Raw genomic sequence first — 16319 nt, 5'->3', positions numbered from 1 at the left:
TCCTCCGTCCATGGAATTTTCCAGGCAAGAGTACTGGAGTGGGTTGCCATCGCCTTCTCTGAGAAAAGAAGCTAATTCTGACTAAAAGTTGGAAACTGTTTCTCTGACTTGCTTTTTGTTGCTTTTGTTATTGCAATCATACGTAATGGCCTACCTCAGAGGACCCTGCCCTTCTGAATGACTGTAAACTAAAGTGCCTTTGTTCAGCTCTTAGATAATCTGACCTGCCCACCTGTGAATAGAAGAGAGTAACACTCCCCTTCTAAAGGCTGGCCATTCCCTTGGAGATGTTTTGCAAGACTGAAAATCCTTTCACTTTACTTCCCCACTCCCTCTCCCTCTCTATTCTGCCTTTTGACTTTAGTTACTCATTGCTTCTCTCTCTCTGATTCTACAAAAGAACGTGGCATCCAGACCTCGATAAGATGGTTACTCTGAGAACACTAGTCTGCCATCCTCTCAGTCAGCCAGCTTTCCGAATAAAGTCATATTCCTTGCCTCAACACCTTGTCTCTCAGATTCACTGGTCTGTCATGAGGCGAGCAGAGTGAGCCTGGACTCAGTAACACTCCAGGGATCCCACCTCCCAGGACAGAGTTCAGCCTCCAAGGCCTCAGCTCCCTCCACTTGCACTGATGCACAGGGAACACAGGCTCCCCAAGCTTCCAAAGTGGGCTAAGACCGGGGTCAGCCTGAGGGGGATGAGTATGCAGTGTCAGGGCAGGAGGCTCAGAAGAACCCAGAGGAAGGCAAAGCCTGCCCAAAACGTGGAAATTCTCACTCTCCCTCCCCTTCTCCCTGCTGCCTGTGCTCACCCTTGCAGCTCTTCTCCAAGGTGCTGGGAGCGATCTCCCGGAAGTACCGAGTACATGTCATCTTCTTCTAATCTCCGTTTGTAACCAATTTTAAACAAGGGATTTATCCACCTGTTAAAAATTAAGAAAAAAGAAGAGAGACATAAATTCAAACTATACATCTTGTTGCAGAGAAGAAGCCAATTCTGACTACATGTTGGAAACTCTTTCTTTGACTTGCTTTTATTATTAAAATCATACACAATGGTCTGCCTCAAAAAACCCTTGCCCTTTTGCTTGACTGTAAACTACAGTGCCTTGTCCCTGCCCACCTGTGAGTAGAAGAGATTAAAACACCCCTTCCAAAGGCTGACCATTCCCTTGGAGATGTTTTGCAAGACTGAAGACCCTTTTACTTTACTGCCTCTCCCTCTTTATTTTGACTTTTGACTTTAGCTCCTTATTGTTTTTTTATCTGTGATCTATAAAAGAAACTGGCATCCAGACCCGAATAAGATGGTTATTTTGAGGCACTAGCCTGCCATCTTCTCTGTCAGTTCCCCAATTAAAGTCTCTACCTTGCCTCAGCAGCTGTCTGTCAGATTCATCAGTCTATTGTGAGGTAAGCATAGTGAGCTTGGGCTTGGTAACAATCTCTGTCTAATTAGAACCCTATATTAATGGCTTTATTAAAAAGAAATGTCTACATTTGGGGAATATATGGGCATCCCTGGTGGCTCAGTGGTAAAGAATCCACCTGCCAATGCTGAAGACATGGATTCGATCCCTGGGTCAGAAAGATGCCCTGGAAAAGGAAATGGTAACCCACTCCAGTATCTTGCCTGGGAAATCCCAGGCACAGAGGAGCCTGGCGGGCTATCGTGCATGAGGTCAGAAAAGAGTCAGACATAACTTAATGACTAAACAACAATACATTCATATATATGCCCTAGCTCTATATACTGGAGGGGTCCTAAAAGCAAAGACACACCAGTCGCAAAGAACATTCCAGCGCCCAAATGTTAGAAGCTTTGTTTCTTTAACCTACACAATTACAAAATACTTTTCTCATGATGAGAACTTTCACAGTTGAGAAATAAAATAATGCTTCCCATATCAATAAACAAAGGATGCCAGAGTCATCAATGATTGCAGCCACCTCCCTCTGAGTGAGTGAACTGGTGAGTCCTTTGGGAACACAGGAAGGAAACAAACACAAACAAAAAATCATGCTATATGTTGTTGCTGTTCAGTCGCTCAGTCATGTCTGATTTATTGCAACCCTATGGACTGCAGCACGCCAGGGTTTCCTGCCCTTCACGATCTCCCAGAGTTTGCTCAGACTCATACCCATTGAGCTGATGATGCTATCCAACCATTTCATCCTCTGTTGCCCCTCCTCCTCCTGCCCTCAATCCTTCCCAGCAACAGGGTCAAACTGCAGCAACTCCCAATAATGACCCCAGAGGGAGCTCAGGATGACAAAACACAGGATACTGGCCCCAGATAACTGAGGTGCATATCAAAGGAATGATTTCCATAAGCCCAGATTCCTGCATCTTCCCATTCAAAGAAAAGCACTAAATTCTTTAATTTGAGATATCTGGCTTTCTTTCATTAAGAATAATATTTTGACATTCAGACTACCTGTCCTTTAGGGTAAAACTCCTATATAACTGGACTCTACACCCTCACCTCCTCAGAGCACTTTTCTCAGGGTTACTTGAGATGCTTCCTCCTAGACTTGAAGTCTTAAGAATATCTACATTCACCTCCAATGAACACATGCCAGCTACACGACTAGATAAAGAGCCAGGCCAGCTCACCCATGAAGTTCCCTTTTGTAGAAAGCTCAGGCTGACATGATAGCAGACTATCTCACTGCCTGCTTGCTTCTCCCTTCCTGTTCTTTTAATTCCCACTCTCATGTTTTAATTAACCAATAAAAAGTGAACCTGCTGAATACTAGATACCACAATCTCAACCCCAATGAGGCATGGAACAACGAACTGGTTCCAAATTGGGAAAGGAGTACGTCAAGGCTATATATTGTCACCCTGCTTATTTAATTTATATGCAGATTACATCATGTGAAATGCTGGGCTGGATGAAGCACAAGCTGAAATCAAGACTGCTGGGAGAACTATCAGTAACCTCAGATATGCAGATGACACCATCTTTATGGCAGAAAGTCAAGAGGAACTAAAGAGCCTCTTGATGAAAGTGAAAGAGGAGAGTAAAAAAGCTGGCTTAAAACTCAACATTCAAAAAACAAAGATCATGGCATCCGGTACCATCACTTCATGGCAAATGGTTGTGGAAACAATGAAAACAGTGACAGAATTTATTTTCTTGGGCTCCAAAATTACTATAGATGGTGACTGCAGCCATGAAAATAAAAGATGCTTGCTCCTTGGAAGAAAAGCTGTGACAAACCTAGACAGCATATTAGAAAGCAGAGACATTACTTTGTTGACAAATGCTCATCTAGTCAAAGCTATGGTTTTTCCAGTAGTCAGGAATGGATGTGAAAGTTGGACTATGAAGAAAGCTGAGCGCCGAAGAATTGATGTTTTTGAACTGTAGTGTTGGAGAAGACTCTTGAGAGTCCCTTTGGACTGCAAGGAGATCCAACCAGTCCATCCTAAAGGAAATCAGTCCTGAATATTCATTGGAAGGACTGATGCTAAAGCTGAAACTCCAATACTGTGGCCACCTGATGCAACGAACTGACTCATTGGAAAAGACCCTGATGCTAGGAATGATTGAAAGCGGTAGGAGAAGGGAACAACAGAGGATGAGATGGTTGGATGGCATCACCAACTCAATGGACATGAGTTTGAATAAGTTCTGGGAGTTGGTGATGGACAGGAAAGCCTGGCATGCTACAGTCCATGGGGTCGCAAAGAGTCGGACACTACTGAGTGAACTGAACCGAACTCTCTCTCTTTCATCCAGAACATCACTGTGTCACCCAACATGTGCCTTGTGCCCTCCAGGACATGTGAGTGATAAACCTTGCCTTTTCAAAGTTCCCTAATGGTTGTTGCTGAGACTCTTCTCACAATCCTAAGTACTACAAGTACAGGTCAGGTCACAACTCTGGCTCCAAAAGGTGAACATCTGTGGGTGCTGCTATAACTAGTATGAACCAGGTGAGCAAAACCCCAGGCATTTCCAGCAGCAGAACCACTATCAGTAGGTGAAAAACAACAGCCAGAGAAAGTACAAGCCGGGCCTTGCACCATGAAATAAGGAAGTGCTCAAGGAATTGAGAGATGAAATTATTTTAAGAAATTAAATAGTTCCTGCAATATTAGTAAATAAGGATGTCACAAACATCAGCAAGAGCTGGTGAGCCCTGAGAAAATTCAGGAAGGAAAAGAATACTTGCCATCTAGCAGCCAAAGACTGCAGCCACTGTCTGCAGCCATTCCCTGTAATAAGCCCTAAGGAAATTCAGCATATGAAAACACAGGATACTGGCTCCAGATAACAGAGATACATATCAAAGGAATAACTTCAATGAGCCAGACTCTTGTCTTCCCATATATAGAAAAGCGCTAAATTCCTTAACTTGGGATATTCGATTTTCTTTAATTTACAATATTATTTTGATGTTCCTGACTACTTGCCCTTTGTTGCAAAACTCCTATATATCCTAGGTCCTCCTCTTGCCTCCCTGGAGCCATTTCTCTAAGGCTGTCTCCTGGACTGCAGTCCTCATTTTGCCTCAATAAATTGTAATTCCCAACTTTCATGTTGTGTAAATTTTTTTCAACAGAATCATGAAGATGTGTAGAAAGGACAGGGAAGTCAGCTTAAAGGGCTCTCACTAGACAAACCTGGGATACTTCAAGCACAGAAATAAATAAATGGGGCTTCCTTGGTGGTAAAGAATCTGCCTGCCAATGCAGGCAAGACAGCTTTGATCCCTGGTCCAGGTGGATCCCACATGTCACAGGATAACCACTGAGCCAGCACTCTAGAGCCCCTAAGCTGCAACTGCTGAGCCCAAGAACTACAACTACTAGAGCCCACTCACTCTAGGGCCCGTGCTCTGAAACAAGAGAGACCACTGCTCACAAACCACAACTAGAAAGTAGCCCCTGTTCTTCACAAGGAAAGCCCACACACAGCAATAGAGACTCAGCACAGCCAGAAATAATAAATAAATAAAAGAAACAATCTCACCTTTAGAAAAAAAATATATAAATATATGGCAATGAATTATAACCCATTAAATAATGAATGAATCCATGAATCCTTACTGCCACATAAACAGGAGAGAAGGGAAAGCTTTTCCATTCTAGAATACAAACAAACATAGATAGAAGTAACAATGTAGTTAGAAAATTATTCAAGGAACTTAAAACTAATGGGTAAAAGAAAGTGAAAGTGGAGAGTGAAAAAGTTGGCTTAAAGCTCAACATTCAGAAAACGAAGATCATGGCATCCGGTCCCATCACTTCATGGGAAATAAATGGGGAAACAGTGGAAACAGTGTCAGACTTTATTTTTCTGGGCTCCAAAATCACTGCAGATGGTGATTGCAGCCATGAAATTAAAAGACGCTTACTCCTTGGAAGGAAAGTTATGACCAACCTAGATAGCATATTCAAAAGCCCAGACATTATTTTGCCAACAAAGGTTCGTCTAGTCAAGGCTATGGTTTTTGCTGTGGTCATGTACGGATGTGAGAGTTGGACTGTGAAGAAGGCTGAGCGCTGAAGAATTGATGCTTTTGAACTGTGGTGTTGGAGAAGACTCTTGAGAGTCCCTTGGACTGCAAGGAGATCCAACCAGTCCATTCTGAAGGAGATCAGCCCTGGGATTTCTTTGGACGGAATGATGCTAAAGCTGAAACTCCAGTACTTTGGCCACCTCATGCGAAGAGTTGACTCATTGGAAAAGACTCTGATGCTGGGAAGGATTGGGGGCAGGAGGAGAAGGGAACGACAGACAGGGAACGACAGAGGATGAGGTGGCTGGATGGCATCACTGACTCGATGGACGTGAGTCTGAGTGAACTCCAGGAGTTGGTGATGGACAGGGAGGCCTGGCGTGCTGCGATACACGGGGTCGCAAAGAGTCGGACACGACTGAGCAACTGACCTGATCTGATGATATTAACATAATCTCAAATTATCTCTCTGCAAATTACTTATTAATTTTAATAAGAGAAAACGTAACTATATAGAAGGTCACCCCACAAAACCCCATTCAAATCCAGTATGCACTGTGTAAGTGATAATAATTAATATGCAGAGATAGCCCAAAGATTAAGATCAATTTACTGATTTTGCCAGAGTTAGGAAATTTTCAAGGAGAGATGATAACAACCTGTAAAAGTGGAGATCAGATTTCTTATACCTATTGCTTTATTCCTTGCACAATATAGTTATAATGCAGAGAAGATGCTCAAGAATTATATGTTAAACAAATGAATGTCTATGAATTATTAAATAAGGAATAACAGACTGAGCTTCAGATTGTGCAAACTCTGCCTGGCATGCCTAAGGGACCCTGACCCTTCCAGGAGACAGAAGACTGGATTCTACTCCCAGCAGTGGTAATGAGGACCCAGGGCCTTGAAGGTCCACCTCCCTGCTGCTCCCCTACTCCATTCCAGTTCAGAACGTTCATGACCCTTAATATTTCTAGGTCTCAATTTCCTTCCAAAACAAAAGTATAAATCTATGAGTTTTATTACCAAACTGGCTTAAAAGATGTTGGGTCATTTATCTTACACTTATTCCCCAGAGAAATCACTCAGGAAATTAGCACTGGGACTTACCCAGATAATGACATCCTGCCTGAGAGGTCCTCTGTAAAATTCTGCTTGAGCAAGAAAGATGCTCAATGTCACTAACCATTAGGGAAATGAGACACCATCTCACACATTTTAGAGGAACTAATATGGGGAGAACAAAGAAGAAAAGAGAAGGTTTAGCAAAGATGTGAAGAAACTGGGCCCTTACACACTGATGGTGAGGGAGGGGGTGTAAAATGGACACAGGATGAACACTGTATGATTCTACTTACATGAAGGTACTCAGAGCAGTCAAATTTAGAGAGAAACAAAGTGGCCCTGTGATTCCCAGGGGCTGGAAAGGGACTGGGGAGTTAGTATTTAATGACACACTGATGCAGGATGAAAAGAGTTCTGAAAATAGGTTGTATTATAATGTGAATGTACATAACAACCCTGAATCAAATGCTTAAAAGTAATTAAGATGATACATTTATGGTTTGTGCATTTTACTATTTTTTTAAATTTAAAGAGAAAAAATTGTACTTGGTATACCTCAGGCAGAAATCTTCCTGTGTCAGAGTCTAGATTTTACCACTCTCTGGTTGTATGACCTTTAACTAGTCATGTAACCTCTCAGTACTGATCTCTGGAAAGTGGGGAGAACACCTGGAGAATACCCGCCTGGGCTGCTGAGGGATTAGCTGAAAGGATCAATGTTGCTCTGAACAGGACAAAGTCAGACAAAGAGCAGCTGTCACCATGACACCACTCTTGAGTAATCTCATGCAGAAAAGAGATGAATTTGCTCAATCAGGCAAATTTCTTTCCCCATGGCTCTTGATTTAAGGACTTTCACAAATTCCTTTGCTGCCAAATCTCAAAATGCCAGACAGAGCCCTCTGGATACCATAGAAAGATAAAGATTTTCACCTCCCTTAGATGACTGACAGGAACCTAAACCACATGTCACCACCTAAATAAGGATTTGGACCTGGAGACCTGGATAAATTGACTCCTTAATTCCAATTTATCCCTGAGGGCGTATACTCAACAATTCAACCACTACCATGAGCTATATCCCTCAACCCAGTTCCATCCCAAGAATTGTCCTCTCCACCATGATCCTTTATCATTCCCTCTCCTCCTATAGATCTTCATCCAGCAACCATATTATATCCTGCTAACTATCCCACCGGAGACCACATTCCTTCAGGGCAATGACTACTTACATACTATATGGAATCTCCATGACCAAGCACAGTGCCTGCCACAGATGTCACTGGAACCCATCCAGGGTGATATCAGAACACCCACATTGCTGATGAGATATCTTGATGTGGGTCACCACACTGGCTTTCAGAGTGGCCCAAGCCAAATCCAATTAGTCATGAGTGTCAATGCTCAAGCTAGAATCTTCTCTCCTTTCCTCTGAGACTTTCCTTGGTTCCTAAAACTTGCTCAAAATCCATTTTCTCATCCCTTCCCCTTTCATCCGCTCTCTGTTCTTTCCACTTCAAAATAATTGAAGCAGCAGTGCAGGCTGCATGCCCCACCCTCCCCAAGGCTCCCCAGTTTTCTCCACACCCTCTGCCCTGGGGTCCACCAGGCTGTGGGCACTGCAGAGCCTTCCTGCCTCAGAACTTCTAGGCCTTTTCTGCTTCAGGCCTGGCCTTTTGTCTCCCTTCTCTCCTATCAGCTAATCAAAGACTTATACTTCTTCACAGTGTCCCTTGTCTTATCAACACACATATTCCCAACACTTTTTCCCACACTACAGCTAACACCAAGAATATACTATTATTACACACAGATAACTTTTAAAATACACACACATTTGATACATTTGCAAAATTTCAGTAACAGTGAGAGTAAAAAATGAGGAACCACAAGTAAAATACTGTTCTTGCTGACCAACTCCCAATGTTGTGATGGGATTAAAGTACTGCTGATTGTAACCAGTAAGCAACGAGCAGGTGATGCCCTATCTGCATGTAACAGGTGCATGGCCACCACTAGGTACAGGACTCAATCATCACCAAAGTCCCTCTGAGTGCCTAGTACTGATTCGCCTCAGAATATCTGGTCTTTAGTATCTGTTCCAATCAACCACGTTCTTCTAAACACTATTAAACTTCTTCCCCATGAGGAATGACACAGCTCTTGTTTCCAAGTTCCAGGTATCCTTTCTGAATTAAACTTCTTCCCCATGAGGAATGACAGAGCTCTTGTTTCCAAGTTCCAGGTATCCTTTCTGAAAGTAGGGAATATATCTGCCTACCAAAGCAAGCCTTTGATGCCACTCACTGGGATTTGAGAAAACAAAGCATAGGAAAGAAACTATTTTACTTGGATCAAATAATTATTCCAGAACCTGAATTAAATGCACATGAATATGTAATTCATATTTTCTTAATTAAAGGACACAACTCAAGACCAAAGAATTGAGAATCTTGTGAGTTATCTTGATGCTTCAACAGTTTGCTCAAAGTTTATCAGTCCCTGAGAAATAAACATTGGTGCTGCTACTGCTAAGTCACTTCAGTCGTGTCTGACTCTGTGCAACCCCATAGATAGCAGCCCACCAGGCTCCCCTGTCCCTGGGATTCTCCAGGCAAGAACACTGGAGTGGGTTGCCATTTCCTTCTCCAATGCATGAAAGTGAAAAGTCAAAGTGAAGTCGCTCAGTCATGTCCGACTCTTAGCGACCCCATGGACTGAAACCTACCAGGCTCCTCCATCCATGGGATTCCCCAGGCAAGAGTACTGGAGTGGGGTGCCACTGCCTTCTGTGAAACATTGGTGCATTTAGGTGAATTTAAGAGATATATCATCTTATGCAGCTTGCAAAGCCAAGCCTCCTGCCTCAGTACAATCAGGACCAATGTGAGTGTCTGCATATTTGCAGTAGCTCCAACCTGCTTTTCACATCACATATCCCTCTGTCCCAAAAGGAACCTTTTCTCACAGCCAGGTTGGTTTCCATCTTGTTCATCTTTCATCTTGAACACTCACTGACACGCCTACCTTTATCCTCCTACCCTGCATCCACCCCAGTCCTTCATAGGTCTTTATCTGTAACTGAGCAGGACCCTATGGGGTCTTCCCAAGACAGATCCCTTCCCCATATCCTCTGCTTTAACTCCTATCTGAAGCACCTAGATGACAGTATTTGAATCATATTTCCTGAGTTCTTTTAAGATGAGAAAACTCCCACCTAAAGGAAGATGTTAACTAGTTGATGACCATGAGCATATAGCTCCTAGGTCCCTTGAAGCCTAAGGATTGATAATGTTAACCCCTGTGACACTGTCCTTTTGCCTCACCATCAACCAATCAAGAGAACTGTACATGAGCTGATCACATACCCTGTGACCCCTCTCCCTTACCTAGCTTTTAAAAATACTTTCCTGAAAACCTTCGGGGATTTCAGAGTTTTGGGGGATGAGCCACCCATCTCCTTGCATGGCCCTACAATAAACCTTGCTCTGCTCCAAACTCTGACATTTCCTTATTGTTTGGCCTCACTGTACATCAGGCACATGAACTTGCTTTCAGTTACAACTTTGGCAAGGTAGCCAAGAGTCTGTGCCCATAGTAGGTCAACTCCAGCCACAGAAAGCCCCTTCTCTGAGTCCCCAGAGGCTGCTGGAGCTCATTTGCTCCAGGGAACTGGGAGGCACTGTCCTTGAGAGGTACCAACTGCCTCATGGCACAAGACTGTTTGGAGCAAAGAAATGTCTGGAGCTGCAGTCCACATTCAGTGTTGCTTGGAAGGTAAGTCATTCCAGCTTGTGCAGGCTGGGAACTCTCTCTACTCCATTTGGGCTGCTTCCTTACAGGAAGTGAGCCACTCTGGGTCTGTTCTCTTTAGAGAGCTGGGCCAATCTGTTTAGAGGCCTCTATCTGGGTGTGGATGTAAAATTTTTACACCTCCTCTGAATTTCTGTCTGTGCAACCATATTCTATATAGTTTAGTGTATCATTTTGGGGTGAGTCACTCTGTGTCCATTCTCTTTTGGGAGCCAGGTCACTCTGTGGCCTCCATCTGGAAATGGAGGTGGAATTTGGGGGCTATACCTGGGCTGGTTCTTTGTATGTGGGACCATATATTTGTTGTTTGTATGTGCGTCAGTATTTGCACTGGCCAACTGAGATGTCTTTGGTGAGTAATGCAGCTCATGTGTGATGATGCCAATAGGTTTGTCTGTGGTGCAGCACTGGTTAGCATTTTCCCTTTTGGACTAGCCTTGGTCATTCATTCAGCTTTATTTCTGATGGGATGGTGGTTGAAGTTCTCCCCATTTTGACTAAAGGAACATGGTTTTGGAATCTCCCTGTTTGGGGCTAGGGAACTGTGATCCTGAGAGAACATTTTGAATTGTTGTTTGCTTGATATTTGATGACACCAGCCATGAATAATGGATGATCAGAGCTCTGTTCCATCTTACAGTCCCGCTAGGGTATATGTTGCAAAACTGGGAGATCTTCAGCTATGTTCATGTAAATGAAAGAAAACTGTATGTTTATTGTAGCCCTGTGTATTCTCAATACTCTCTAAGATCTGGAGAACAATGACCCCTAATGGCTCTGCTATTGTATCAAAATGGGCTTTTTGCAATTTGGCTTATATTGGAGGATGTGTGTGTGGGTGTCTGTGTTGTCTTCCTGCCTGAGTCCAAATCCTGTTCCCTCTTTCTGGTTTTGCTTAAAGTGAACCATGTGAATGTGAGCAAATGATTTACATTACTGTTTATTACTATTATCTGTTTTTTAAAACTTAAGTGGATACTTGAGAAATGGAGAAAAAAAAATTCCTGAAAATAGCCAAGATGATTGAGTTTTGTATAATGAGTTACAAGAGAAATTTGCATTTCTCTTTTTGTGCCTTTTAGATATAAATGATCTCTACAGATATTTGTTAATGTAAAATTTTAGAGTTGTGCTAAATCAAGTTAAATGATGGAAGTTTATGCAGTTGTTTCAACGTGGGATAATTTAAGAACAAAATAACATAGATACAGAAAATGATGAAAGGTTTGTAGTAAGGCAACACTGAAAAAAGAACTTTGTGCATGGTACAGATGGGCTAAGTTTATATTGAATTTAATTAAGTAAATGACTTTTATTATTAAAAGCAAACTGGTACAAGACTAGATTTGGATTTCTCTTTCTGTTAGAAGGACAAAGTTCTCCTGGAATGCTGACTTTGATAACAGATTGTGTGCTTCTGTGCCTATAAGTACTCTGTATTTGTGTTTGACATGTCTTTTCTCACTTTAGTTAAGGAATAAATAATGTTTCACAGTGATCTATGACCTTATTTGACCAAGTGTTTTGAAAATTTTTCACAAACTTCCCAAATATACAATTTTCATTAAAGTTCTTTTGACTTCCAGACAGCTTTAAAATGCTTTAGAGAGCCCCAGTGCATGTAAGAGAAATACTTAACTAGTATTATTTGGTATGTAAAATTACTGGAGAGCATTATCACAAGAGTGATAAAGTTGCTTTGAGTATACTTTATGAATGAATGTTATTAACATAGACATGGTAAAAATTAAAGTTTCTGAAATTTGGATATGTACTGGTATAATTGTATCAGTCATAATTCTAGTTATTTTAAAATACTGTATGTCCCAACAACTTGGTTAAACTTCCTTGTCAAAAAACACTGTAATCATATGACAAACCCACAGCAAACATTATCCTCAATGGTGAAAAATTGAAAGCATTTCCCCTAAAGTCAGGAACAAGACAAGGGTGCCCACTTTCACCACTACTATTCAACATAGTTTTGGAAGTTTTGGCCACAGCAATCAGGGCATAAAAAGAAATAAAAGGAATCCAAATTGGAAAAGAAGAAGTAAAACTCTCACTGTTTGCAGATGACATGATCCTCTACATAGAAAACCCTAAAGACTCCACCAGAAAATTACTAGAGCTAATCAATAAATATAGTAAAGTTGCAGGATATAAAATTAACACACAGAAATCCCTTGCATTCCTATACACTAATAATGAGAAAATAGAAAGAGAAATTAAGGAAATAATTCAATTCACCATTGCAATGAAAAGAATAAAATACTTAGGAATATATCTACCTAAAGAAACTAAAGACCTATATATAGAAAACCATAAAACACTGGTGAAAGAAATCAAAGAGGACACTAATAGATGGAGAAATATACCATGTTCATGGATCAGAAGAATCAATATAGTGAAAATGAGTATACTTCCCAAAGCAATCTATAGATTTAATGCAATTTCACAGAGCTAGAACAAATAATTTCACAATTTGTATGGAAATACAAAAAACCTTGAATAGCCAAAGCAATCTTGAGAAAGAAGAATGGAACTGGAGGAATCAACCTGCCTGACTTCAGGCTCTACTACAAAGCCACAGTCATCAAGACAGTATGGTACTGGCACAAAGACAGAAATATAGATCAATGGAACAAAATTGAAAGCCCAGAGATAAATCCACGCACCTATGGACACCTTGTCTTTGACAAAGGGGGCAAGAATATACAATGGAGAAAAGACAATCTCTTTAACAAGTGGTGCTGGGAAAACTGGTCAACCACTTGTAAAAGAATGAAACTAGAACACTTTCTAACACCATACACAAAAATAAACTCAAAATGGATTAAAGATCTAAACTTAAGACCAGAAACTATAAAACTTCTAGAGGAGAACATAGGCAAAACACTCTCTGACATAAATCACAGCAGGATTCTCTATGACCCACCTCCCAGAATATTGGAAATAAAAGCAAAAATAAACAAATGGGACCTAATTAAACTAAGCTTCTGCACAACAAAGGAAACTATAAGCAAGGTGAAAAGACAGCCTTCAGAATGGGAGAAAATAATAGCAAATGAAGCAACTGACAAACAACTAATCTCAAAAATATACAAGCAACTCCTGCAGCTCAAGTCCAGAAAAATAAATGACCCAATCAAAAAATGGGCCAAAGATCTAAATAGACATTTCTCCAAAGAAGACATACAGATGGCTAACAAACACATGAAAAGATGCTCAACATCACTCATTATCAGAGAAATGCAAATCAAAACCACAATGAGGTACCATTTCATGCCAGACAGAATGGCTGCTATCCAAAAGTCTACAAGTAATAAATGCTTGTAGAGCATTTGTGGAGAAAGGTTGTGGAGAAAAGGGACCCGCTTACACTGTTGGTGGGAATGCAAACTAGTACAGCCACTATGGAGAACAGTGTGGAGATTCCTTAAAAAACTGGAAATAGAACTGCCTTATGACCCAGCAATCCCACTGCTGGGCATACACACCGAGGAAACCAGAATTGAAAGACACACATGTACCCCCAGTGTTCATCGCAGCACTGTTTATAATAGCCAGGACATGGAAACAACCTAGATGTCCATCAGCAGATGAATGGATAAGAAAGCTGTGGTACATATACACAATGGAGTATTACTCAGCCATTAAAAAGAATACATTTGAATCAGTTCTGATGAGGTGGATGAAACTGGAGCCTATTATACAGAGTGAAGTAAGCCAGAAAGAATAACACCAATACAATATGCTGCTAAGTCACTTTAGTCATGTCCAACTCTGTGCAACCCCATAGACGGCAGCCCACCAGGCTCCCCCATCCCTGGGATTCTCCAGGCAAGAACACTGGAGTGGGTTGCCATTTCCTTCTCCAATGCATGAAAGTGAAAAGTGGAAGTGAAGTCGCTCAGTCGTGTCCGACTCTCAGTGACCCCATGGACTGCAGCCTACCAGGCTCCTCCGTCCATGGGATTTTCCAGGCAGGAGTACTAGAGTCGGGTGCCATTGCCTTCTCCGACCAATACAGTATACTAACTCATATATATGGAATTTATAAAGATGGTAACAATAACCCTGTATGTGAGACAGCAAAAGAGACACAGATGTATAGAACAGTCTTTTAGACTCTGTGGGAGAGGGAGAGGGTGGGATGATTTGGGAGAATGTCATTGAAACATGTATAATATCATATATGAAACGAATTGCCAGTCCAGGTTCGATACAGGATACAGGATGCTTGGGGATGGTGCATTGGGACGACCCAGAGGGATGGTACGGGGAGGGAGGAGGGAGGAGGGTTCAGGATTGGAAACACGTGTATACCTGTGGTGGATTCATGTTCATGTATGGCAAAACCAATACAATATTGTAAAGTAATTAACCTCCAATTAAATTAAATAAATTTATATTAAAAAAACAAAAACACTGTGATCAGATCTCTAACTCTGCTTTTTAAGTACTTAATCATCTGCAGACAGTTTAAGCTGAGGCTTTCCAAATTGCTTCATCTTTAAGAAGAGTCACAGGAAGGACGTCTGACAAGAACGGGTTTCTGATAACTTTTATATCATGCTGCTGAACCAGGTAAGATATTTAAAATTTAACAGAATTTCTGATTTCATGAAAATGCTAGTAAAATGATTAATTCTATAAGATTGAGTAAACTAATGAATGGGCTTCCCAAGTGGCACAGTGGTAAAGAACTCACCTGTCAAGACAGGAGATGTGGGTTCAATCCCTGGATTGGGAAGATCTCCTGGAATAGAAAATGGGACCCACTCCAGTATTCTTCCCTGGAAAATTTGATGGACAGAGGAATCTGGCAGGCTACAGTCAATGGCGTTGCAAAAGTGTCGGACTTCATTGAACACACAGATTCACACAAACTGATAAATATGGGTTATAATTTTGAGGTTTTATCTGAAATATTACCAGTCCTTAGTCTGTGTTTCTACAGATATAAGGAAATGTTGGGTAGTTTGAGAAAGGAGTCCAAAATGGCAATCAAAAGTGGCAACTAAAAGGCAAACAAAGACATAAAAAAGCCTGAGTAAAACAGAACAAAGGAAAAATCTGCAGCCCGGAGTAAAAACCTTTGGTGGGAAAAACACATCCAACATGACCCCTTCCCTGGTTGGTCTCAGGTACAAGCCCTGATTGATGCTACTGTTGTTCTTCAGTTGCTCAGTCCTCTCTGACTCATTGTAACCCCATGGACTGCAGCACACCAGGCTTCCCTGTCCTTCACCATCTCTCAGAGCTTGCTCCAACTCATGTACATTGAAAGAATGATGCCATCCAACCATCTTATCCTCTGTCATCCCCTCTACTCCTGCCCTCTATCTTTCCCAGCATCAGGGTCTTTTCCAATGAGTCAGCTTCTTCTCATCAGGTGACCAAAGTATTGGAGCTTCAGCTTAAACATCAGTCCTAATGAATATTCAGGATTGAGTCCCTTTAGGATTGACTGGTTGGATCTTCTTGCAGTCCAAGGGATTCTCAAGAGTCTTATCCAGCACCACAGTTCAAAAGCATCAATTCTTTGGTGCTCAGCCTTCTTTATGGTCCAAATCTCACATCCATACATGATTACTGGAAAAACCATAGCTTTGACTATATGAACCTTTGTTGGCAAAGTGATGTCTCTGCTTTTTCATATGCTGTCTAGGTTTGTCATAGCTTTTCTTCCAAGGAGCAAGCATCTTTTAATTTAATGGCTGCAGTCACCATTTGCAGTGATTTTGGAGCCCAAGAAAATAAAGTCTGTCACTGTTTCCATTGTTTCCCCATCTATTTGCCATGAAGTGATGGGACCAGATGCCATGATTTTCGTGTTTTAAATGTTGAGTTTTAAGCCAGCTTTTTCACTCCCCTCTTTCACCTTAATCAAGAGGCTCTTTAGTTCTTCTTTGCTTTCTGCCACTAGAGTAGTGACATCTGTATATCTGAGGTTA

At 41.5% G+C, this 16319-nt stretch overlaps 1 protein-coding gene across 2 annotated transcripts in view; it reads right to left on the bottom strand.

Moving 5' to 3' along the window:
- The window catches only part of LOC113902482 (multidrug resistance-associated protein 4-like), a 298821-nt gene that overhangs the window by 244371 nt on the left and 38131 nt on the right, over window positions 1-16319 (bottom strand). For both annotated transcript variants that reach the window (XM_027557816.1, XM_027557814.1), the window contains exon 2: window positions 816-926. In XM_027557816.1, the coding sequence (XP_027413617.1) occupies window positions 816-926 (111 nt within the window). The remainder of the gene's footprint in view (window positions 1-815; window positions 927-16319) is intronic.

The sequence above is a fragment of the Bos indicus x Bos taurus genome, chromosome 12 (genome assembly GCF_003369695.1).
Source record: "Bos indicus x Bos taurus breed Angus x Brahman F1 hybrid chromosome 12, Bos_hybrid_MaternalHap_v2.0, whole genome shotgun sequence".
Taxonomy (NCBI): Eukaryota; Metazoa; Chordata; class Mammalia; order Artiodactyla; family Bovidae; genus Bos; species Bos indicus x Bos taurus.
Note: the sequence above shows the minus strand (reverse complement) of the source record. Positions and strands in the feature narration are given on the sequence as shown.